The sequence below is a fragment of the Mesoplodon mirus genome (assembly GCF_964341445.2).
Source record: "Mesoplodon mirus genome assembly, chromosome: 14".
NCBI classification, from domain to species: domain Eukaryota; kingdom Metazoa; phylum Chordata; class Mammalia; order Artiodactyla; family Ziphiidae; genus Mesoplodon; species Mesoplodon mirus.
The window spans coordinates 9,811,702-9,834,041 of record NC_138990.1 but is presented as its reverse complement, the minus strand read 5'-3'; the positions used below and the strand labels follow the sequence as shown (position 1 = coordinate 9,834,041).

The 22,340-nt window shown below is 52.4% G+C and overlaps 2 protein-coding genes across 4 annotated transcripts; one reads left to right on the top strand and one right to left on the bottom strand.

Moving 5' to 3' along the window:
- Nucleotides 1-96: 96 nt before the first annotated feature.
- RETSAT (retinol saturase) lies at nucleotides 97-15,082 on the top strand. Of its 3 annotated transcripts, XM_082642168.1 has the most exons (12): nucleotides 97-373; nucleotides 2,448-2,630; nucleotides 2,969-3,210; nucleotides 4,052-4,253; nucleotides 4,841-5,038; nucleotides 5,543-5,734; nucleotides 6,795-6,914; nucleotides 9,413-9,551; nucleotides 9,785-9,894; nucleotides 9,970-10,136; nucleotides 10,332-10,491; nucleotides 10,756-15,082. In XM_082642168.1, exons 1-12 carry the CDS (start codon nucleotides 205-207, stop codon nucleotides 10,890-10,892), a joined length of 2,019 nt encoding a protein of 672 aa, XP_082498294.1. In that variant the 5' UTR covers nucleotides 97-204; the 3' UTR covers nucleotides 10,893-15,082. The 3 variants fall into 3 exon arrangements, with proteins under 3 accessions (XP_082498294.1, XP_082498296.1, XP_082498295.1); XM_082642170.1 differs by lacking the exon at nucleotides 10,332-10,491; XM_082642169.1 differs by lacking the exon at nucleotides 5,543-5,734 and having other exon boundaries at nucleotides 98-373.
- On the bottom strand, nucleotides 12,912-21,336 carry TGOLN2 (trans-golgi network protein 2). Its single transcript, XM_082642171.1, has 4 exons — nucleotides 21,266-21,336; nucleotides 20,367-21,025; nucleotides 18,351-18,434; nucleotides 12,912-17,108 (listed from the first exon to the last, which is right to left on the bottom strand). The coding sequence occupies exons 1-4, from the start codon at nucleotides 21,309-21,311 to the stop codon at nucleotides 17,103-17,105; spliced, it is 795 nt and encodes a 264-aa protein (XP_082498297.1). The 5' UTR covers nucleotides 21,312-21,336; the 3' UTR covers nucleotides 12,912-17,102.
- Nucleotides 21,337-22,340: the final 1,004 nt, after the last annotated feature.

The following is a 22,340-nucleotide window of genomic DNA, read 5'->3' as shown; positions in this document are numbered from 1 at the left end:
GCCCTCCGCGCCGCCAGAGACGTGGGTACGACGAGCCGCAATGGTCAATCTCCGCCGGAGACTTGGCTTCTGGCCAAAAAGGGCCTGGCTGAGCAGTAGCCAAAGTTGGCTGTGCCTTCCGGGTGCGAGGGTAAGCTAACTGGGCAGAGCCGCGGCCGCAGAGCCCGGGCGCAGTCGGAGCGGACGGGTTCCGACGCCAGCGCGATGTGGCTGTTGCTGCTGCCGCTGGCTGCGCTGCTGCTGGCCGTCCTCGGCAAAGTTTGCCAGGGGTTGTTCTCCGGCAGCTCCCCGAACCCCTTCTCTGAGGATGTCAAGCGGCCACCCGCGCCCCTGGTGACCGACAAGGAGGCCAGGAAGAAGGTTCTCAAGCAAGGTGAGCAGGAGGGACCCCGGCGTCCGAGGCTGCGCCCGGGCATCCTCGCGCGTTAGCGTTCCCCAGATGCAGAGTGATGGGAGGGCTTCTTTGCACGTGGAGGCACCCGCTTTAGAGTCCGCCACTGGCGAGAGCCTTGGTCCCCGCAGGCCCGGGGAATCGTGGCCACACGGGCGCGGGCATCGTCCTCGGCGAGCCAAGTTTTTGGCATAGCCACGCTCAGGCCCTGCCACTTAGTATAGCGGTGGCTCACCGGATAAACAAGAGGAGACCTTTCCCCTACTTTGCTTTAAGACCTTAACGTTTTCACTTATCTTCCCCATGGGTTCAGGGACTTGGGAGAGCTGCACAGAAACCTTTATGGGAAATTGCATTTGGCCCATCAAGTGATTTGACTGGTTATGCCTGCTCCCATCTCTTGTGGTTGAAACGAGGCTCAACAGGGTGCCTTAGGCTCAGAGCTGCTCTTCCATTGACCTGCACTGTCATCTTTAAAAAGTATTTGCGAGTTTCTTCTAAGGTTTAAAGAAAGAGTTCTACTGCTTAAAAAAAAAAAAAAAGAATAACCTGTAAAAACAATAATCTGTTGATATCCGAGATCTCTCTCACCTGTTCACTTGTAAATTTTATTATTCTGTGCAACAAGTCTTGCTACACAGCTGGAGACAGTATTGTTCTAAGTGGAAGGCCTATTAGTTTGAACTTCTGAGATCAGAGTTTTAATTGGACTCTGTCACTAATTTGCTGTGAAACCGTGAGCAAATCACTCCATTTATCTGGATTGGTCTAAAAATGAGATGACTAGTTTAACTGTTTTTCAAACCAGGTTGTGATCTCTTAGTGGGTCATGAAATCAATTTAATGGGTTGCAACTAACATTTTAAATGGCAGTAGAATGGAAAATATCAGAGTGCATAATACATGGTTCTGGTAAGTATTGTGAAACTTCTGTTTCCGGTATTTATATTATATACTAACATGTTCTGGGGTGTGAATATGAAATATATTTTTCACTATAGGTCTTTTTAAAAACATTTGAAAAGTTGAAAGTTTACTGAGTTCCCTAGCAGCTTGAAAAATTCCAAGTCTCAGTTCTTCAGGAGTGATTTTTAAAAAAATTAATTGATTAATTAATTAATTTATTTATTTATGACTGTGTTAGGTCTTCGTTGTGGTGCATGGGCTTCTCATTGTGGTGGCTTCTCTTGTGGAGCACGACCTCTAGGTGTGTGAGCTTCAGTAGTTGTGGCACGTGGGCTCAGTAGTTGTGGCTTGTGGGCTCTAGAGCGCAGGCTCAGTAGTTGTGGTGCACGGGCTTGGTTGCTCCGCAGCGTGTGGGATCTTCCCAGACCAGGGCTTGAACCCGTGTCCCCTGCATTGGCAGGTGGATTCTTAACCCCTTTGCCACCAGGGAAGTCCCTTTAGGGGTGATCATGAAAGAACAGATCTTGTGTAGGAAGTGCCCATACGGCACCACGGGCTGTCCAGTTTTGTCTTCTTTAGGTGCTTCCCCCTCAAACCCACCTCCACGATTTCTCAGAGCAGCTCTGTCCTGCCTCTGCATCAGGATGTTGAAGAACCATCATCCGACTGGGCTGCTCCACTGCTAACTGCAGACCCTGCATTTTCCAAAGATAACCTGCTTGTGAATGGACCGGTCCATGAGCCAGCAGCCTGCACTGGCCCCCGTCCCCCTCCTCCTTGTTTTCTTTCTTCCCTAGCTCGCTCTCTGTCTGCACTTAGGTTTCTCAGCCTGTATTGCAGCATTGTTTTGTTCCTATGATAGTTTGTGGATTTTTTACTTTCTTTGCAAGTAGGAAAAATCCCCAGCTACATAGTGGCTTTCCTTAAATCAGTTCAGATCAAACCAAATCACTTTGTCTAACCCGCCTGGCTGGTCCTGAATATTTCCCAGGTAAAATGTTAAGACATTTTAGCCAGGAGCTCCTTGCCAAACTGCTCTAGAGTTTTCTGGCGTTGTACAAGCTGGAGAATTCTGCCTTGGTTTCCACATCACTGCTCTTTCGCTGCCCCGCTGAGAAGCCTCCACCTCCATCTCCTCCATCTGCTGCAGCTTTCTCAGCCAGCCGAGTGCCAGAGAAGCTGGATGTGGTGGTCATATGCAGTGGCTTTGGGGGCCTGGCGGCAGCTGCGATCCTAACCAAAGCTGGCAAGCGAGTTCTGGTGCTGGAACAACATACCAAGGCGGGAGGCTGTTGTCATACCTTTGGACAGGATGGCCTTGAATTTGACACGGGTAAGGCTTCTGTGGAAAAGGGCTGGGAGCAGGAGGTTTGGAGCAGCCCTGGTGGGACCATCCTGGGCATTTCTGTGATCTTGGAGGCCGCGTCTTCTCCCTGGGCACCGCTTTCCTTGTCTGACAGCTGTACCCACTGGCAGCTGAACTGGGCAGGGATTTGGTGGTGTCTGCTGCAACTCCCCTCTACAGAAAGGGTGGGTACCCCCTCTGGGCACAGACTCAGCCCTGCAGGACAACCTGCAGGACAACCTCTTTCACCTTGCTTCCTTGTTGGAGTTTTTCCAGGGCTCAATCCCCATATCCCTATGACACTTTGTTTTTCTGTCTCCCAACAGGAATCCATTATATCGGGCGCATGCAGGAGGGCAGCTTTGGCCGTTTTATCTTGGACCAGATCACTGAGGGGCAGTTGGACTGGGCTCCCACGGCCTCTCCCTTTGACATCATGGTACTAGAAGGGCCCAATGGCCGAAAGGAGTTTCCCATGTACAGTGGGGAGAAAGCCTACATACAGGGCCTCAAGGAGAAGTTTCCCCAGGAGGAAGCTGCCATCGACAAGTATATAAGGCTGGTTAAGGTAACACGGACATGCTGAGGACCCCCTGCTTATTCCCAGCAAGGCTAACCTTCCTCATTAGCGGAGTGACGGGTAAGGGAGGCAGGAAGGAGGAACAGGCTTGTCTGTCTGGAACTCAGCCTCCACTGGTGTTGGCCTCTGTGCCCCGGTGGGCCTTCCGTCTCTGGAGGCTGGGCTCCGCAGCTGCCACTCTCACTATGGCCTCTGGGGGGGCGCTCAGCTCTCCTCCCTGACCACGCTGGCCTCCCTGTGGTCATATCACCACTCTTTTTCACTTCATCTGATTGGGATTATTCAAAAGGAATGTGGGCCGTAAACTAAGAAGCAAAAAAGGACTCACCTGAGGGTAGAATGGGAAAAATTCACAGAGTACGGAGTTTTTTGGTTTTTTTGTTTATAAATTTATTTACTTTTTTATATTTGTCTGCTTTGGGTCTTCATTGCCGCACGCGGGCTTTCTCTAGTTGCGGCGAGTTTGGGCTACTCATTGCGGTGCGCGGGCTTCTCATTGTAATGGCTTCTCTCATTGCGGAGCACGGGCTCTACGCAAGTGGGCTTCAGTAGTTGTGGCATGAGGGCTCAGTAGTTGTGGCTCCCGGGCTTAGTTGCTCCGTGGCATGTGGGATCTTCCCGGACCAGGGATCGAACCCGTGTTCCCTGCACTGGCAGGTGGATTCTTAACCACTTTGCCACCAGGGAAGTCCCGAGTACAGAGTTTTAAAATCCAAATTCAGCCAAGTTCAGCCGGGGCTAAGTGTTGCTGGCGCTTGGGCTATGCAGGCTGTTGGAAAGGCGAGTCAGGAGGTGAGACCTGTTCCTCCCTGCTCGTTCCCTTCCCCAGGTGGTATCCAGAGGAGTCACTCATGCCATCTTGTTGAAGATCCTCCCGCTGCCCATGGTTCAGGTCCTCAACAAGTATGGGCTGCTCACCCGTTTCTCTCCGTTCCTCCATGCATCCACCCAGAGCCTGGCCGAGGTCCTGCGGGAGCTGCCAGCCTCCCCGGAGCTCCAGGCCGTGCTCAGCTACATCTTTCCCACTTATGGTGGGTACTGGCCTTGGGGCCCAGGCAGCTCCTGGCTTTCAGTCTTGCTTCCTGAGCCTGCTTGGCTGACTGAAATGGAACAGCACACACCCCAGGCCCTCTGGAGCTTATGGAGGAGATGTCTGTCCGCCTCCTTACTGGACACACGGATAAAAATTCCCTTCACCCACGCCCTGGATGACTTTCCTTTCCAACCAACACTGTCCTCCCTGGCAGCATGACAGTTTGCAGGGAGGACATTCCCACTGGCCCCAAGACCTGTATGGTTCCCCGTTCCCCACATTTCGATGGAAACAGGCCCTCTGGCTGCCCTGAGCCCTGGGGATCACTTGGATCCTGGGATGCATAGCCTCAGGCTGCGTGTTTTCCTTTTTTTTTTTTTGGCCATGCCTCACGGCTTGCGGGATCTTCGTTCCCCAACCAGGGATTGAACCCGGGCCCCTGGCAGTAAAAGCACCGAGTCCTAACCCACTGGACCGCCAGGGAGTTCCCAGAGGCTGCGTGTTTCCTGATGGGAACCCGTATTCCTTTCTGAATGAAGGTACTGCTGCTTCTCCTGCCTCATCACCCCTTCCTTCTTTCTGTAGGCGTGACTGCCAGCCACACCACCTTTGCCATGCATGCTCTGCTGGTTGACCACTACATAAAAGGGGCCTTTTATCCCCGAGGGGGTTCCAGTGAAATCGCTTTCCACACCATCCCTGTGATTCAGTGGGCCGGGGGTGCTGTCTTGACGAGGGCCCCTGTGCAGAGCATCTTGCTGGACTCAGCTGGGAAAGCCTGCGGTAAGAGCCCTGCATTGTCTTCACAGTCCCTGGCCGGGGTGTGTGAGACCTGGGGTCTCTGGTTGCAGAGCAAAGAAAGCACTGAGGGCAGAGGTGTAGAAGAACTGACCTCCAAGTGGGGGTTAAAGGCTGGAATCTGCCCCAAGCTGGGGCTGCCCGGGGATAGCGATTGGCCTGGGAGCAAAAAGGACACGGGAAGGATAAAGGGTGGCGTGGTTCCCAGAGGACAGTATTTCATCATTTATTCAATAGATACAAATAGTTGTCTGGTAATCTAGGCCCTCCTGAGGGTAGGGGCTGTGTCTTTTTCATCTTTATGTCTGTAGACTTCAGCACATAATAGAGCCCAGTAACTGTTTGTTCGGTGACTGGTGCAGTGAGTACGTAACCTGGGTGCTTGTAGGGTGGTGTGGAGGCCGGCAGGGTGCCCTGCCTTCAATCTATCAATGGCGGAGTGGGACCCAGACTCTACCCCGGCTCAGGTGTTTGCTGTCACCTGCACAGAGCGTCAAAATCCCACCGTGGATGAACTCTGTGAGGCGAGGCTCTATGCAAGGAAGGACTCTGGTAGACAGAACAGGCCATCCAGGCTGCGGGCGCTTCAGAAGCATCAGCTAAGGGGGCAGAGAGTGGCCTGGGGAAAACAGAGCTGGCGTGACAGTAAATTCACCAGAGGAGTCTTTCAAGGAGGAGGTGGTGAGTGGGTAGCCCAGGGCACGCAAAAATCAAGGGAGAAAAGGCCGTCAGCGGTCCCCAAGGGCATGTGTGTAGAAGAGACTGGGAAGTTCCCGGTGGTGAGAGAGGGGTGGCTGTCCGCTGTGTGAGACTTTCTCTCATGTTCATGAGCAAGTTCTCCTTCCAGCCGTCAGGGGGTCTGTGAACCAAGGTGGGTTTATCAGTTCAATTAAATTCCATTGCGGATATATTTATTTGCGTTCTTCACATGCTAGGTGATAAAAGATAAGTAAATCCTAATCTCTAACTCGAGAAGTTTCCAGTCTCACAGGGAAGATGACTGCGATATAATTAAAGTGCCACATAGAGGCAGGTGCCAAGGATGGAGGTGACACAGAGGATGGTGGAGCAGGGAAGGCCTCAGAGGGAGGTCATGAAGGGTGAGGGGAAGCCAGCCAGAGGGAGGGGTGGTTATTCCAGGCAGGGGGAACAGAATGTGCAGGGGCACAGAGGTGGGAGAGAGCTGAGTATTTTTAGGCATCTGAAAACGTTAGGTTGAATCATCAGAGACTGCCACGTGTATAGGGTAAAAAAATGGTTGACTATCAGCTATTTCACACAGTCTTACCTAATAGTTAAGTGAGAGTGGCCAGAGATGAGGCCGGACGCACGAAAGGGACCACATCAGGGAAGCCTGAGACAAGACCTTGGAGTTCAAGTAGAGGTTGAGGTGTCTTTGGAGGATTTTACAAAGAGCATGTTGGAACGGGAAGTCTGGCAGAAGAAAGGTCTAGGATTCCAGTGAAGGCCTTCAGCCCGTGGGCTCTTCTGGGGTTCGTGGGAAGGTTGGTGTGTTGCTCAAGAGAAGCACGCCCACGCAGGGTGGGGAGAGAGGTAGGAAGCCAGGGCGGGGACCGTAAGCCAAGAGGGCAGTGCTTCAGGATGGTTCCCTCACTTTGCAGTTTGGCCTGGGGCCTGCCCGCTCGGGGTCAATGTGGGAGAGATCTGGGGGGTGGGGAATAGGGACCTCTCTCATCCTCCTGGAGCTTACAGAACCTCAGCCAAGCTCTTGTGCCTGCAGGTGTCACTGTGAAGAGGGGTCAGGAGCTGGTGAGCATCTCTTGCCCCATCGTGATCTCCAACGCAGGATTATTCAACACCTACAAGTACTTGTTGCCAGAGAAGGCCCGCTGTCTGCCAGGTAAACGACTGGGCTGCGTCGCTGTCCTCCAGGTGCCCCAGGCCTGCCCTCTGCCACCAGCTGGCTCAGCCTGGCTGATGCTTCCCCCAGCATTAGCGCTGCCCTTTGACCCTCCGTAGGCAGTAAAGGTGAGCACACGGGTTTCTAACATCCGTTCCTAGCAGGCCTCTGTTTAGGGGGTGGGATCAACTTCCTTTGTATCACATCCTCCCCAAAGACCCTTTGGTCCTTAGCTCTCATTTCATTCTTGGCATATTTACTCCCTTTCCCCTTATCACCTCAACATTGTTTCCCTTTCCTCTTTCAAGTCTCCAGTCCTGGTTGCCCATTTCCAGTTTCCCTAGATCTTAGAGCATCTCTCTGATAGTTGACGATGGTGGGTTGAGTCCTAAAGGAACGTTTCTTGGAGTTTCACCGAGTTTGCCATATGAATTCTGCTTCCTTCCTTAATTTCTCACTTATTTTGCGTGGGGAAGCCTGATCTGACATTGCTGGTAAGGGAAGCTGAGGCGGGCATGGAGAAGAAGGCCTTGATAACAGTGTTGTGGGCCTTATTTTCCTGCCTCTTTAGGAAGCAGCTCCGTGTTGGTGCTGAGGCTCCAGGAGTGTCCTGTGCTCCCTGAGCCCTGAACTCAAAATGAGCCTCAGTCTAGTCATCTCCGCTGATAGGCCGTGTCCAAAACTAAAAGCCTGTTTTTGTCCTTGTCTTGATCCTCAGCCACTGGGTAGAGAGCTCGTCATCCTAATGTTGATGGCTGGGGAAACAGAGGCACACAGGTGAATAACTGCCCAAGGCCACCCAGCTGGAGGTGGCCAAGCTGAGAGGAGAAGGCTGGTGTGTCTGACTCCTAAGCCTGGGCTGCTGGCCCGCTCTGGGCTGGGAAGCATGGGGCTTCCAGAGAGAAGGCCTCGCGTGAAGCGGCAAGAGAGCAGGTCGGCCCACAAGGCACAGAGTGGCTGAGCCAAGGTTAGCTGGGACGTCACCATTTGGAAATGTAGCTGGCAGCTCCCCATGTGATTGAGGGGAGGAGGCCGCTGGCTGGGAGGGGACCAGCGATCCAGGAGGGTGAGGAAGAGGCGTCTGCGTAAAGGCCTCTGGCTGGGGTGGGAGGTGGGGAGTGGGGAACCGCTCACGATGCGTTTGGGGTGGAAACCCCGGACTTCACCGGTGCCCGGGGAGGTGCAGTGTGGAAGGAGCGCTCCGCCCCGGAGGGCGGGCCCAGGGAGGTGGGTTCAGTAGAAAAGCGAGGCCTTGGATTTCCCGGTGGGGGAGAGGGTGGGTGGCCGTCATGATTGTCTCTGAGGTACAGGCCATGTGCTCCCGGGAACTGGCCTCCTCGGCCCTTTGCCTCACTTAGCTGGGCCTCGGCCGGCATCTGCGGCCAGCAGGGGCCTCCCCTCTCTCAGGCCGGGTGAGCTGAGTGGGGGGGTGGGGCAGAGACTGCCCAGGGGCCTTTGGTGCTTCGTGCCTCCCTCTCTCCCAGGACCTCTGAACCCTGACACTGTCCCCTGACGGGCCCAGTGCCCCCCCGGGCCCGCCTTCTCTCCAGGCAGCCATGCCGCAGACTGCGCTGCTGAGCTTGCCTCCCTTCACGGGCGGAAGCAGCTGCCACTGCTCTTACGTATCTCAGCCCTGAAGACAGTCTCAGGTGCCAGCCCCTACCTGCCTGAAGGACCGGCTGCCTGTCTCGAGCGGGAGCTGGATGGATCCCCGTCTGAGAGCGTTTCAGACAGTGGCAGCAGTGATGCTGAACGCAGACGCCCCAGGTGCTGGGATTCCTTCGTGTCCAGCTGTTTGCGGGTAGACATTCTCACAGTTCTGTCTCCCTCAGACATGGGAACGGGATATCTGGTGGCCTTGGGGACAGGCAGTGCTAGCTGGGGTCTAGGGTGGAGGTGGGGTGGTCAGGCAGAGGGAGCCTTTGTGAATAGGAGCGCCTTTCTTAAATTCCAGGCCTGAGCCTTGAGGAGGGTGGTTTGGAGAGGAGGTGTTTTGAGTAGGGAAGGCTAGTGTGACAAAGTCAGTAGGGGAGGGCCTTCCCTGGTGGCGCAGTGGTTGAGGGTCCGCCTGCCGGTGCAGGGGACGCGGGTTCGTGCCCCGGTCCGGGAGGATCCCACGTGCCGCGGAGCGGCTGGGCCCGTGAGCCATGGCCGCTGAGCCTGCGCGTCCGGAGCCTGTGCTCCGCAACGGGAGAGGCCACAACAGTGAGAGGCCCGCGTACCGCAAAAAAAAAAAAAAAAAAAAAAGGTGGGGGGTGGTGCGATGGGAGGCAGTGAGCGGCTCAGAGAGCGGGGCGTCGCTCACTGCTCCTCAGGGCGCTCAGGGCGGAAGTCTGAGGCCGTGGCCTTCACAGGCAGGAGACCAAAGAGCAGGCCCCTGCCGGGTCGAGCTGTCCGAACGTCTGAGGCTGCAGATGAGGTGGGCGGTGTCCGCAGGTCCCCGGGGCAGGGGCGGCAGTCGGTGGCCTTGTTCACGTGGCCCTTCCGCCTCTCCGCAGGTGTGAAGCGGCAGCTGGGGATGGTGCGGCCCGGCTTGAGCCTGTTCTCTGTCTTCATCTGCCTCCGAGGCACCGAGAAGGACCTGGGGCTGCCGTCTACCAACGACTACGTTTATTCTGACACAGACATGGACACGGCGTAAGGCGTGGGTGTGCGTGTGTGGGGAGGGTGTCCTCCCGATGCTGGGGGAGAAGCAGCAGGATGCAGGATGGGAGGAAATGGGCAAGAATCTACTCCCGAAGCGCTTTTCCCTACCTAGGCTGTGCCTTGGCCTCCTCCCTTCGGGGGTCCCTGGGGGTGACCTGCCCTCGGGGTGGTGCTGGTGGCTGCGGGGAACAAGACTGGGACCGACAGCCCCTCTCCTCCCCCAGGATGGAGCACTACCTCTCTCTGCCTGCGGACAAGGCTGTAGAGCACGTGCCCGTTCTCTTCATTGCCTTCCCGTCGGCCAAGGACCCGTCGTGGGAGGACCGGTTTTCAGGTGGGGCTTGAGGTTCTGGGGCGGGGGCTTGGGCGGGGCAGGGGCGGCAGTAGTGACCCGGCCCTGCGTCCCCAGGCCGCTCCACAGGGGTCGTGCTGGTGCCCACATCCTACGAGTGGCTCGAGGAGTGGCGGGATGAGCCCCAGGGAAAGCAGAGCAGCGGCTACGAGACCCTCAAGAGCTCCTTTGTTGAAGCCACTCTGTCGGTCGTCCTGAAGCTGTTCCCACAGCTGGAGGGGAAGGTAGGAGGGCAGACTCCTGTGGCTGGTGCATCTCTACCCTTTCTTTGGGGCAGGGGAACCAGGCCCGGGCTGACTGAGCTCCAGGAAAGGATAGGGAGCCCGTGCCGGCAGGCAGCTCGTGCAGGGGCAGGAAAGGACATGAGGGTCTCACAAGGTCCCACTCCCACTCTTCAGCTGCCTCTTTTGCCCCCTCAGGTGGACAGTGTGACTGGAGGGTCCCCGCTGACCAGTCAGTTCTACCTGGCAGCTCCCCGGGTGGCCTGCTACGGGGCTGACCATGACCTGGGCCGCCTGCATCCTGGGGCGATGGCCTCCATGAGGGCCCAGAGCCCCATCCCCAACCTCTACCTGACAGGTACACTGACTGCCGCATTTTGCCAGGACCTGAGACCCCGGGCTCCCCTGTCACCCAGAGTCCTCCATTCTTGTCCTCAGATCCTGCTGCCCCCGGCAGCCTCCCACACCCTGAGCTGGGCTGCCTCGGCAGCTGTGGACCCTGGTCCTGGTCCTGGTCTGAAGCCACCTCTGGGTGGCCCTGGCCCAGGGGCCCTTGCCCATCCCTGTCTCCCACTTGGGGGGCGGGCAGCAGTGCCCACGGGCCTCTGCTTTTGTCTCCTAGGCCAGGATGTCTTCAGCTGTGGGTTGATGGGAGCCCTGCAAGGGGCCCTGCTGTGCAGCAGCGCCATCCTGAAGCGGAACCTGTACTCAGATCTTCAGAAGCTTGGCTCAAGGGTCCAGGCACGGAAGAAGAATTAGTTTGGTCAGGGATGAGTCAGAACTTTGGCCAGTGGTCTGGCACAGCCCCTGGCTTACCCATGTCTTTCTGCATTAGCTCCTCGATCACGTAAAGCACTCTAGTTTTTGATCCCTGAATAAGAGGTCTGACACACAAGCGTAGCATAGATGGTGTTTTGTTGTTGTTGTTTTTTTTTTTTTGGCTGTGCTGCATGGCATGTGGGATCTTACCCCGACCAGGGATTGAAGTCCATGCCCTCTGCAGTGGGAGTGCAGAGTCTTAACCACTGGACCATCAGGGAAGTCCCTAGATGGTGGTTCTTAAACTGAAGCTCTTCCAGCCAAGCAGGTGGTGATCTTCCATACCTTTTATAACATGCTGTCTCTACGAAAGGCCCAGCGTGGGCTACTGACTTGGGTGACTTTAATGGTTCATCAAGCAGCGCTCTGCATCCCACACCCCCACCTCCTAACTCTGAGCCATCAAACCAAATATTCTTTTGTCAGGTGGCTAGAACCCTTGAGAGTGTGGGTCGGCTGAAGCAGGGTGGTCCCACTGGCCAGAGGCTTCTCTTCCCGTTCCCCCTTAGTGCCTCTCCGCGGGAGTTCTACGCAGTGGAGAGAGGGTGCCTGATGAGCATGGTTTGGGTTGTAGTTCCATAGGTTCAGAGGCTCCAGATCTCATTTTTCTGGTTCCACTGGCTTTCAGCGGGTGGGGAGACGCCTGTGATAGGGTCCATGCAGACGTGGGGGCAGGGGGCTGACAGGACGCAGTAGTTAGCGAGGTGTATGTTCCAGAAGCACATCCAGTGAGCACGCAGCCAGGGCCTAGGCTCGTCTTCCTTATGATCGGGGTTAAATTGGGTTCTCACCACGTCAGCCCCAAGATACCCTCCCAGACCTCAGGGCCTGAGCCTCGAGACTTAGCTTCCCAAAATACACAGCGAGACGGGGGCGTTCGCCATGAGGGCAGAGGCCTGGAAAGACAACTGCACTGGGGTTGATGCAGGTGGAGAGAGCTTTCAAGCCAAGGGTACAGCAAAGGACAGGCCCTGAGAGGTAACGAGTGTATTATGACAGGAAGCCCAGCTACTCCCAACCTAGGACAAGGGCTGCCTGGTGAGGAGGAGGAGCGAGGTTGGCAGGCAGTCAATCAGAACATGGAAAATTACAGACCGTGTGCAAAGCCTGGGAATGCGTTTCCACTGTATTGGTACTTACATGGGGATTGGGTGGGAAGGTGAGTGAAGGCTAAAGGTTAAAAAAAAAAATGACCTTCCACTTACGTTAGGCCTTATTTTAATCAATTTCAATACAGTACTAATTTATTAAGAGGGGCATTAAGAGGTACAATATAATCAATAATACTGAAATAACTTTGTATGGTGACAGATGGTTACCAGACTTACTGTGATCAATTTGTAATGTATACAAATGTCGAATCACTATGTTGTATACCTGAAACTAATATAATGTTGTATATCAACTGTGCTTTTAAAAAAAAAGGAGAAAAATTAAATTTAATGATTTTAGAGCTTTAACATTTGAGATTTATTTTGGTTTCTGTGCAGAGACACACAACTACGTGGTGATGGCATTCATAAAAGCTAGGTAAAACATTATATATGGAAAAATACTTGTCATTAGACCAAATAGGCTTTTTTTTTTTTTTAAAAATCTTTATTTATTTATTTGGCTGTGCCGGGTCTTAGTTGCAGCATGCAGGATCTTCACTGCCTCGTGTGGGATTTTTGTTGCGGCATGCTGGATCTTTTTAGTTGTGGCACGTGGGAACTTCAGTTGCAGCATGCGAACTCTTAGTTGCGGCATGTGGGATCTAGTTCCCTAACCAGGGATTGAACCCAGGCCCCCTGCATTGGGAGCGCGGAGCCTTAGCCACTGGACCACCAGGGAAGACCCCAAATAAGCTTTAAAGAAATAAAATTAAGTGATTACCGTTAAGTTACAAGGTGGAAATACAAAACATTGCAAAACAGTAGTATCCTGCTAATTGGGTAAACAAAAAAAGAAGGGAAACAATTTCAACAATCAACCATTTATTGAACATGTTAGACTTCTGAATTAAAGGGATATCGACAAGTGTGAGGAAACTGACTTTGTTGGCAGCTTGAAACACTATACAGCTCAGACCCAATGCCTTTACAGAGGAGTTTCTAGATTGGGATATTTAGGAAATTCACACGTGACTTAAGAAACTGGGGTGAGATTGAGCCTTGGTTCTGGATGTACAGTTCAATTAAACTTGAGAATCTCTTCTCAGGATTCTTTCTTAAGCAAGGCAATGCCAAACGCCGCTGTCCCAGCAAGAGTTTTTAGAAAACAGCTGGCAGATGTACAGGGTCTGGTGTACGGCACACACTCTTCCCTGTTCAGATGACTCAGAACACGTGCAAAGCGTGCTAGCTTTCATCACACGGGCAGCATTACATAACAAGTTACCCTGCAAAAATGAGGGGCAGGCTTTTGAATTAAATGACATGAAATGGGAGAAGAAAATGAGAACCATTATCGGGAATTTTAGAGGTTTAGAGTTCTGTCACCAGAAGTTTCACTGAAAGCCATTACGTGAAAAGAAATGTCAGTGTGTACACAGCTAGTTGTCAGGTCTTTCTGAGTTATCTTAGCCCTTCTAGGTAGACTAGCCTTCCACTCCCACAGAGTCCGGAGGTGGACTCTTCAAATAATCCTGAAGCACAGATTCCTCCAAATAGAAACCACCCTGCGACCAAAAACGGGGGCCAGGAAAGGAAGCACAGAGCCGTCTGGATAGGGCACCTCTCATGCCCGCCCCCCGCCCCCGCCCAGCTGGAGAGATCCTCCCCTCCCCCACCAGTCCACCCTCCTCTGCACAATCTCTAGGAAAACATGCTTCAAAGAGTCTATCTTCAAAAAGACAACCACCCAGAAAACAACTTTTCCTTTGTTGTGGGAGATTTCTTTCAGCGCAATTTCTAAAGTGAAACTTAAATTCTATTGTACTTTCACACAAGAAACCATAGTTCTCAGAGGCTCAAAAAGGGAAGCTACGCAGACTCTACAACAATACTTATGTGTCCACTTGGTGCCAACCCACTTGGTGCCTGAAACCGACCTTCCTTTCTGCTCTCCTTACTAGCAATATCCATCAATGAGGGACAGCAGCCAGTAGCCAGAAAGAGCCGTGTGAGAGACCTCAGTTAAGTCACAGCCAGATGTCCTGAACAAAGAACATGTCTCCTTTGCAAGAAGAAACTGAACTCAAGTTCCCGGGGACTGTCCCGTGTTAGGCAGATACGCAGATGGTGCCCTGGGTGCTCCTGGAAGGAGCTTCATTTGCTTGGGGAGACCAGACAGAGATGGCAGATACCGGCTGCCCTGTTTTGCTCAAGTTCCAAAACATGTGAGTGGCGTTACCAGGAGCTATTACAGCAAAATGGAAAGAGCCAATCACGCGGGGCGGGGGAGTCAGGCAGGTGCATGGGCAAACGTGAGCTGGGCCCCGAGGAAACAGGTTTTGGGGAGGCGAGGGAAAGAAGAGAAGGTGGGGGGACACGCCCTAACTGGACAACAGCCACCGGAAGCCAGGGACTGGAGGACGCAGCCAGGATGAAAAGGCAGAGAGGCCGGGACGGGCCCGACAACAGGGACCTTTGGCCCAGCGAGGATGCAGGGAAAGACAGGCAGGACAGTGCCGGCCTGCGGAGCCCTGAGCGCCAGAGTCCACGAACGTGATTCTCGAAGCCACGAGACAGACGCTTCAGATCACGGCAAGTACTCTGGAAAGATCACTCTGGTCTCTTCGCATACACAAAAAATGGACAGGAGGCCAATTAAGGTGGCTCTTGGGAAAAAATCTAGGAGAGACGTGGAATGGGTGGCGGTGTGGGGCGGGGAAACAAGGAAAATGGAAAGACTAGCTGGAGATGGCTCTCTAAACATGGATAGGACTTTGGTGACAAGACATAAAAACGGCACAAGTCTGCAGTTTGGAGTTGAGATGATTAAAGAGATCGGGCAGTTGAGAGGCACAGCTTAATGGGTAGAAGAGAGAAATTGCGTTTCAGTGACAACAGGATGACCAAGCTGAAATATTCAGCACACGGCAGGACGGGGTTCTTTGGGAACTAGGCCAAGGATACAAACTTGGGAGTCACTCACTCAGAGGCTAAAGAATGGGCGAGTTTCTAGGGAGACAAAGGAAAAGACAAAGACCTGTCTTTGAGGGCCTTCTCCTCCACCAGCACCGGATAAGACAAAGGAGTTCTCAGAAGCCAGGACAGAGAGACCAAAAGAGGGGAAGTTCGATTTGATGGTCTAAGTGTCCAATACTGTCAGGGACAAGACTAAGCTTTGAGAACAAGCCACTGCATTTGGTGATCTGAACCTCTGGGAAAACATTATTAGCAGGAAGACAAGGACCGAAGGGACTTTGTAAAGGTTATGAGGAAGATGAATGGCAAGGGAATGGAAGCTGGACCACAAACAGGACGGATGGGAGCAGGGGAATCTGGGCAGGCACGAAGATGGAAGGAAAGGGGCTGGTGGGGACCGGAGGAAAGAGAAAACATTAGAGGGGAGGAAGGAAGGCAGGGAAAGGGGAGACGGAAAAGGGGATAGGTAACCATGGTCTTAGGGGATGATGCCGAGAAGAGTCCTCATTCCTTACCTCTACAGAGGTTACCTGCAGAGAACGAAAATCTCCACTCAAGGTCATGGGCTGTTTTAAGCGAGGTGGAAGATCCCACGGCAAACAGGATGGCCCCTTCCTCCGCCAGACTTCAACGGCCTACAGTTGATCCTATTCCTCTCACTTCCCACATGCTTTGCATTTCCCTGAGATCAGCTATTCTCTTTCAGTTTTGTTTTGTTTGTTTCCCAGAAACAACTCCTTTAGGCTCTTGATAATAGGGTAGTACAACTAGAACAGATTTAAATAAAACAATAATCTGATCCAAAACACTACCCTCAGTTACCTCAGGGGAACTCTCTGAGTTTCCTTCTTTCTTTCTTTTTTTAATAGTTATTCATTTATTTGGCTGCACTGGGTCTTAGTTGCAGAACGCGGGATCTAGTTCCCTGACCAGGGATCGAACCCGATCCCCCTGCATTGGGAGCACGGAGTCTTAACCACTGGACCACCAGGGAAGTCCCCTGAGTTTCTTAAATTTTAATAACCCCTGACATGGGACAGAAAAGAATTTTTACTAATTAGCCTTGGCGTTTTATATCAGATAAGAGGACCATTAACTAGATTTAGGTAAAGGAGGGAGTACAGTCAGTTTGTAAATATAAGTCTATTTTAGGCAACAAAGGCAAAAGAGAGTTTGTGGGAAACCTGTTTCATAAAAGCCCTTCGAAATATTTAGACCCAAGCCAAACAGTCCCTGCTTTCTTGCCCAAAGCATGAACTCTCCTTACTTCAAAAAGTTTCTGTAATGATGGTGAGTAGGGATGAACACAATGTTTCAATAATCGTTAACTGTGATTTTGAAAACATCTGTGATGGGCACAGTGGCTTTACAGCTTTCCTCCCAGAACCCCCAAGTTCAGTTTTCTGCTCAGTACAACTAAATGGAAGTGGCTTCACGTCGTCTTAAATAATATGAAAATGTCAGAAGAACGTGAAGAGCTTGCACGAGGCAGGTTGGACTCGCAGGCAATAAAGCATGTTTTTCAGCTGCTGTTTGGGTTTGCTGCTGAAGCCTTTGAAGAGAATCGTGTTCAAAGGAGCCCTCTGCCCATCAGCATTCACCACCTTCTACATCTTTTGTAGGGCACATCCCGCCAAAGGGAGAGGCCTTGGTAGAAACGGACCACGACCTGTAGTTTTCTCCTAGGTCCGCGAAGGTAAGGAGTAGCGAGTGCAATGCTGTTTTCAAGGGCTGACTTTACGACAGGGCCAAGACCCGAGGGAGGGCAGTCAGCAGCAGTCACCTGCCCAGGGCTGAGATCTCCCTTTGGTCACAGCTGGGCACGCCCACATGCTTCCCTACTCACACTCCGGGGGACAGGCTGGCAGACACCAGCATAAATAACGGGAACACAGGAGGACAAGTTCGCCAAAGTGCAGGTGCAAAACCCAAAGCAATCCCCGCTGCCTCTGCCAGCCCCGACTTGCCACCAAACCCTAGAGGAGGGGGTGTGTCTCTTAGGTCACAGTAGTTTTCTCTTCATTTTTCTTGATTTAGAAACAAATCAGCAGGGAGGACAAGGTTCTCAAGAACAGAAAAATCAAATCTGAAACAAGAGCAACACAATCTATTGGTAACATTCATCTTTTTCCAGAGGAATATACCTCACTGCTATGATTTTGGGGTGGGAGGTGGGGGGAAGATCTTACAGGAGTTGCAGTTCAGGAGAAAAATTCAAAATTAAGACAAACTGACCCTCCACCATACAAACAGCAACTGATAAAATAAAAGCACATAAGATTATTTTAAAAGTCAGTTTGAAATAAAACATACACTAGGAAGATACATACTTGGTGGAGGGCATATGGGAATCTTGGGCGTCTACTTTGCACCATCCTATATTGTTCTGAATTGTCTACATGCACATTTTTTTTTTAATCAGAAAAAAATTATAACAAAGGGGAAAAGAAATCCTTAAAGTCAATTATCTGGGAAGGTTCTAGGCCAGAGTTATATTGTGCAGCTGACCTACTGGGCTAGCTAACAAAGAGATTCTGAGCTGTGTGGCTTATTTTGTAACTGGTATGCGGACTGTGTTCCCTCGGGGAAGTCGGGCACCAACTGCTCTTTATCAATGTCCTGGCTGTGGCTGCACAGAGGGAGGGAGGGTGCATGCTGGCAGCAAGGCAGTGTGTCCCCATGCAGGCAGGCTGCCTCTGGGGTGGAAGGAGGACTTTGCTTTCTGGCAGAGGCCTGGGCTAGCCGCACTCAGGAAGTCTATTTGCAGGGCTGATCCAGGGAGCTGGAAGCTCCCAGATCCTACATTTCTGGATTTGTTTGCTTTCAGGGCGTGTAGTCTAGTGCTTTATGACCCGGGAGTCTGGTTCCAGCAGCCTGTGGTGTCACCTGGAAACTCCCTAGAAATGAAGAAGCATAGGCTCACCCCATACAGAGTTTGCTTTTTTTTTTTAATCACAATTCCTAGGGTGAGTCATATGCTTATGAAAATTTGTGAAGTGCTGACAGAGTGTGAAAAGTACAGGCCGGGAGCCAAGGCAGTTGCCCTCAGGTCTTGATTTTGCCAGGAACTTGTAGTGGGAACTTAGGGGAAAAAAATCATCATGTTTCTGGGCCTGAGCTTCCTCATCTGTTGAAGGAAGAAGCTGTTGCAGAGGCCTTGAGAATCTCTTCTAGCTCGAACATGGCAGACATGTGCGTATGGATGCCTGCATGTTGTGGTCTGAAAAGGGCGGGGCAATGGCTACAGCAGCCCCAGCATCAGCTGCTGCTGCCGCCACGCCAAACACAAGCCCCCCGCTGGGCCCACGTGACACTGCACATCCCTTACCTTTTGGTCCAAACGCTGGTAGTCACCGGCCTTTGGCCGCCGTGTAACTTTGGATCTTTTTCCTTCCAGGACGAAAGCAATAATCTGGGCAAAGGAACAAGACAGAGATTAACAAGTGACACTCTAATGCCGTATTTCAGTCTCTGAAATCAGAGGTAATCACCTGGTGGCCCATTTATCAATGACCCTGACAGTAAAAAGGGTAGGACATCCACAAAAAGGCCCTATTAACAATCATGAGGACAGGGCCTAGTTACATCAGAATCCTTTATACTGCTAAACAGGAAATGGCAGATGCAGGAGGGCTCTTCTGGGCTCTAGCGTGTGGTGGTCTATAGGATTTACTCAAGAGCACCTGGTGAAAAGAACCGCCAACTCCTCCCCAACTCAGCCTCCTCCAGGCTGACCCATCCGCCCTCCTTTTATTTTAATATTAAGCAATAATTAATTTGCAGATAAGATAATTATCTTATCTGCAAATGTACTCTTTCAAATGTACTCTCATTTCATACCTAAGGTTAACGCTCCACGAGGAGCACTTGGATGTAGAATAAGGAATGTACCACTTTTTTTTTTTTTTTTTTTTTGTGGCCGTGTTGCGAGGCATGCAGGATCGTAGTTCCCTGACCAGGGATCAAACCAGTACCCCCTTCGGTGAAAGTGCGGCGCCTTAAGCACTGGACTGCCAGGGAATTCCCAGGAATACACCACTTTTACTAAATGTCTTCCCTCATTTCTCACAGCCCTTAGGCCTTAAGGCTATCATGAACTGAATCCTTCAATTTTAACCAGCCTACAGAAACTACTAAATTCTTAGGGCTCGAGAAGAAATGAAATCATTTTGGGAAAAGAAGCTGAAAATGAATATATACACATATAACTGAATCACTTTGCGGTACACCTGAAACTAACACGACACTGTTAATCAACTGCACTTCAATTAAAAAAAAAAAGGAATGCAATCATTTTGCCCTTAGAGTGGTTACTAAGCAACACAACAAACCCTGCTGAAGTAAAAGATGAGTGTATCCATGCAGTCTCTGGCCTTTCCTCTAATCAGAAACTCAACTGACTGCAGAATATAGTCCCTGGGCTCTCTGCTGTTCGTGTTGAAGGCTATGTAACCATTCTTTCTGCAACTGCACATGGAAAACAAAAGCTTGGGAAAGGAGGCTAGAAATAATAAGACAGGAAGCACTGCCTTTTTTTTTTTTTTTTTTTTTGCGGTACGCGGGCCTCTCACTGTTGTGGCCTCTCCCGTTGCGGAGCGCAGGCTCCGGACGCGCAGCCTCAGCGGCTATGGCTCACGGGACCAGCCGCTCCGAGGCATGTAGGATCTTCCCGGACCGGGGCACGAACCCGCGTCCCCTGCATCAGCAGGCGGACTCCCAACCACTGCACCACCAGGGAAGCCCAGCACTGCCTTTTTGAGAGGAGAAACAGGAAGATAAGGGCTCTAACTACTTACAGACTGTCAGGTACTCAGGTCCCCTCAGGCTGTGATGGATTGTAAGTTCCAAGATTACGGGAGGAGACCCTAATTTGGGTCAGAGCAATAATAACGTCCTAAACTTGGCACCTGACGCAACAGCAGAAGGCACTCAGAGGAAACAGACATGAAAATATATGATTTCTAAAAGAAGAATAAAGAACCCTAGCAGGATCTCAAAAAAAAACTGAACTTTGTTTTTAAATTCCTAGTGCTTACAGGCAGATGAGTGATGGATACCCACACACCAAGCTTTCAGGGTGGAGGAAATCCCATCCCTCCTCTTTTTTTTTTTTTTTTTTGCGGTACGTGGGCCTCTCACCGTTGTGGCCTCTCCCGTTGCGGAGCACAGGCTCCGGACACACAGGCTCAGCGGGCATGACCCACGGGCCCAGCCGCTCCGCGGCATGTGGGCTCTTCCCGGACCGGGGCACGAACCCGTGTCCCCTGCATCGGCAGGCGGACTCTCACCCACTGCGCCACCAGGGGAGCCCCCACCCCTCCTCTTAAAGCAACTCTTGACTTACCTTCCGCTTGTTGTGGTAGGCAATATAGAGGCCAGCAACGAGAATGGCTGCCGTCACCAGATACGCAAAGAAGTGGCTGCTCTCTGCACTGGAACTTCCAAGATTATCCTTATAAAGGTCATCCTTCTCCCTACTCCAGGGATTCAAAACGGGGCTTTCACGGTTCTCACTGGAGGCAGGGCCAGGCGTTTCTTTCTCGTCTTTGGGTGGTGCACCCTCTTCAAGCTCTGTGTCCCCTTCCTCGGTCTCCTTGGGCTCCTCATCTTCAGGTGGTTCTAAAGACTGACCTTCTCCCTCCTGCTGGGTAGAAGGGTCAGACTCTAGCAATACTTTCCCCCCAGATTCATTTCTGGAAGGCTGCAGAGCTTTGTCAGTTACTGTGTTGTTTACATCAGGCTTGTTATCAGAAGAGGGGCTGGAGACCGACTGGGTGGACTGGTGTCTGGAGGAATTGCCAAGGCTGTCATTCTTGTGGTGCCGCTCGGGTACCGAATTGCCAAGGACGGCTTTCGTGGTACTCTGATTCAGAGAGGGTCTGTCACTGTGTTCTTGCTCAAGCTGCGTGCTCGAGATGAGCTGCCTGGAGTCTCTTGTAGAAGCCGGACTTGACCTCGGAGCGAGTGCTGAGGAGCCTAGAGCCGAAATGGACTGCGTGGAGCCTGAAACAGAGAAACCGTCTGGCTGAAGAGAGGCAGGCGGAGAGAAAGGAATCCTCAGAACGCTGCAACGGCAAACAGAGGAACGGGGTGATGGCGAGCGGAGGGGCGGCGAGGGTCGGGCAGGGAAGAAGTGAGGTCAGGTGGCGACCGGCCACGGTGAGTATGGTGAGCCTGGCGGCGAGACTGGGATTAGTGGAGGCGGGTCGAGGAGTGTTGGTAGTGGTGGGGGGGGGGTCTTACCCGCTGCTGCGAAGCTCAGCAAGACGAACACAACCAGTACCCTCATCCTGCACAGACCGCGCGCTTCCGCCCTCTACTGCTCTCGCGAGATCAGCACGCGGGCTCAGCGCTCATGCCCCACCCCTTCCTGCGTGCGTCTTCTGCAGCCATACCCGGGCGAGGGGCGGGGCTTGGGAAAAGGCCCGGTTCTGTGTGGTTCAGCCAGCAGTTCTCTCCGGGATGTGACTTCTTTTCTTGGTGTTGGCGTCGTATTGTCCCCTGTGGAAGGCGTATCCACCTTTTTCTGGTTTCTTTGCTACATAGCAACCGCTACAGACCGTTACTCCCCCTTTTCTTCTTTGCCCTCATACTTAGGAGACAATATAGGCCGAGCAGGAGCTCCCCGGCCCGCGGACGATCCCACGGGAGTGACATCGCTGTGGCCCAGCGCCTCTTCGCCCCATCTTCTGCCTACATTTCTACCTTCTCCCTCTCTCGTGGTTCTTTCCCCGCTGTACACAAATGTGTGGAAATCTGGAAACGGAAACCCACCCCATCACCTTTGTAGCGGGAGCCTTTGCAACCCTGCTCCCCTCTCTCCTGACCCCACGGAAACTGTGCCCTCCGAGGTCGCCAAAGATCTTTTCTAAAAAGTCCATCCTTTATATGTATTCGTATGGCAGATTCACTTTGCTGTACACCTGAGACTGGCACAATATTGTAAATCAATTTCAATTATACCCAATAAAAATTTAAAGAAAGGGATCTTCCCTGGTGGCACAGTGGTTAAGAATCCACCTGCCAATGCAGGGGACGCGGGTTCGAGCCCTGGTCCAGGATGATCTCACATGCCGCGGAGCAACTAAGCCCGTGCGCCACAACTACTGAGGCTGCGCTCTAGAGCCCGTGAGCCACAACTACTGAGCCCGCGTTCCGCAACCACTAAAGCCTGCTCACCTAGAGCCCGTGCTCCGCAACAAGAGAAGCCACCGCAATGAGAAGCCCGTGCCCCACAACGAAGAGTGGCACCCACTCGCCGCAACGAGAGAGAGACCACGCGAAGCAACGAAGACCCAACGCAGCCAAAAATAAATAA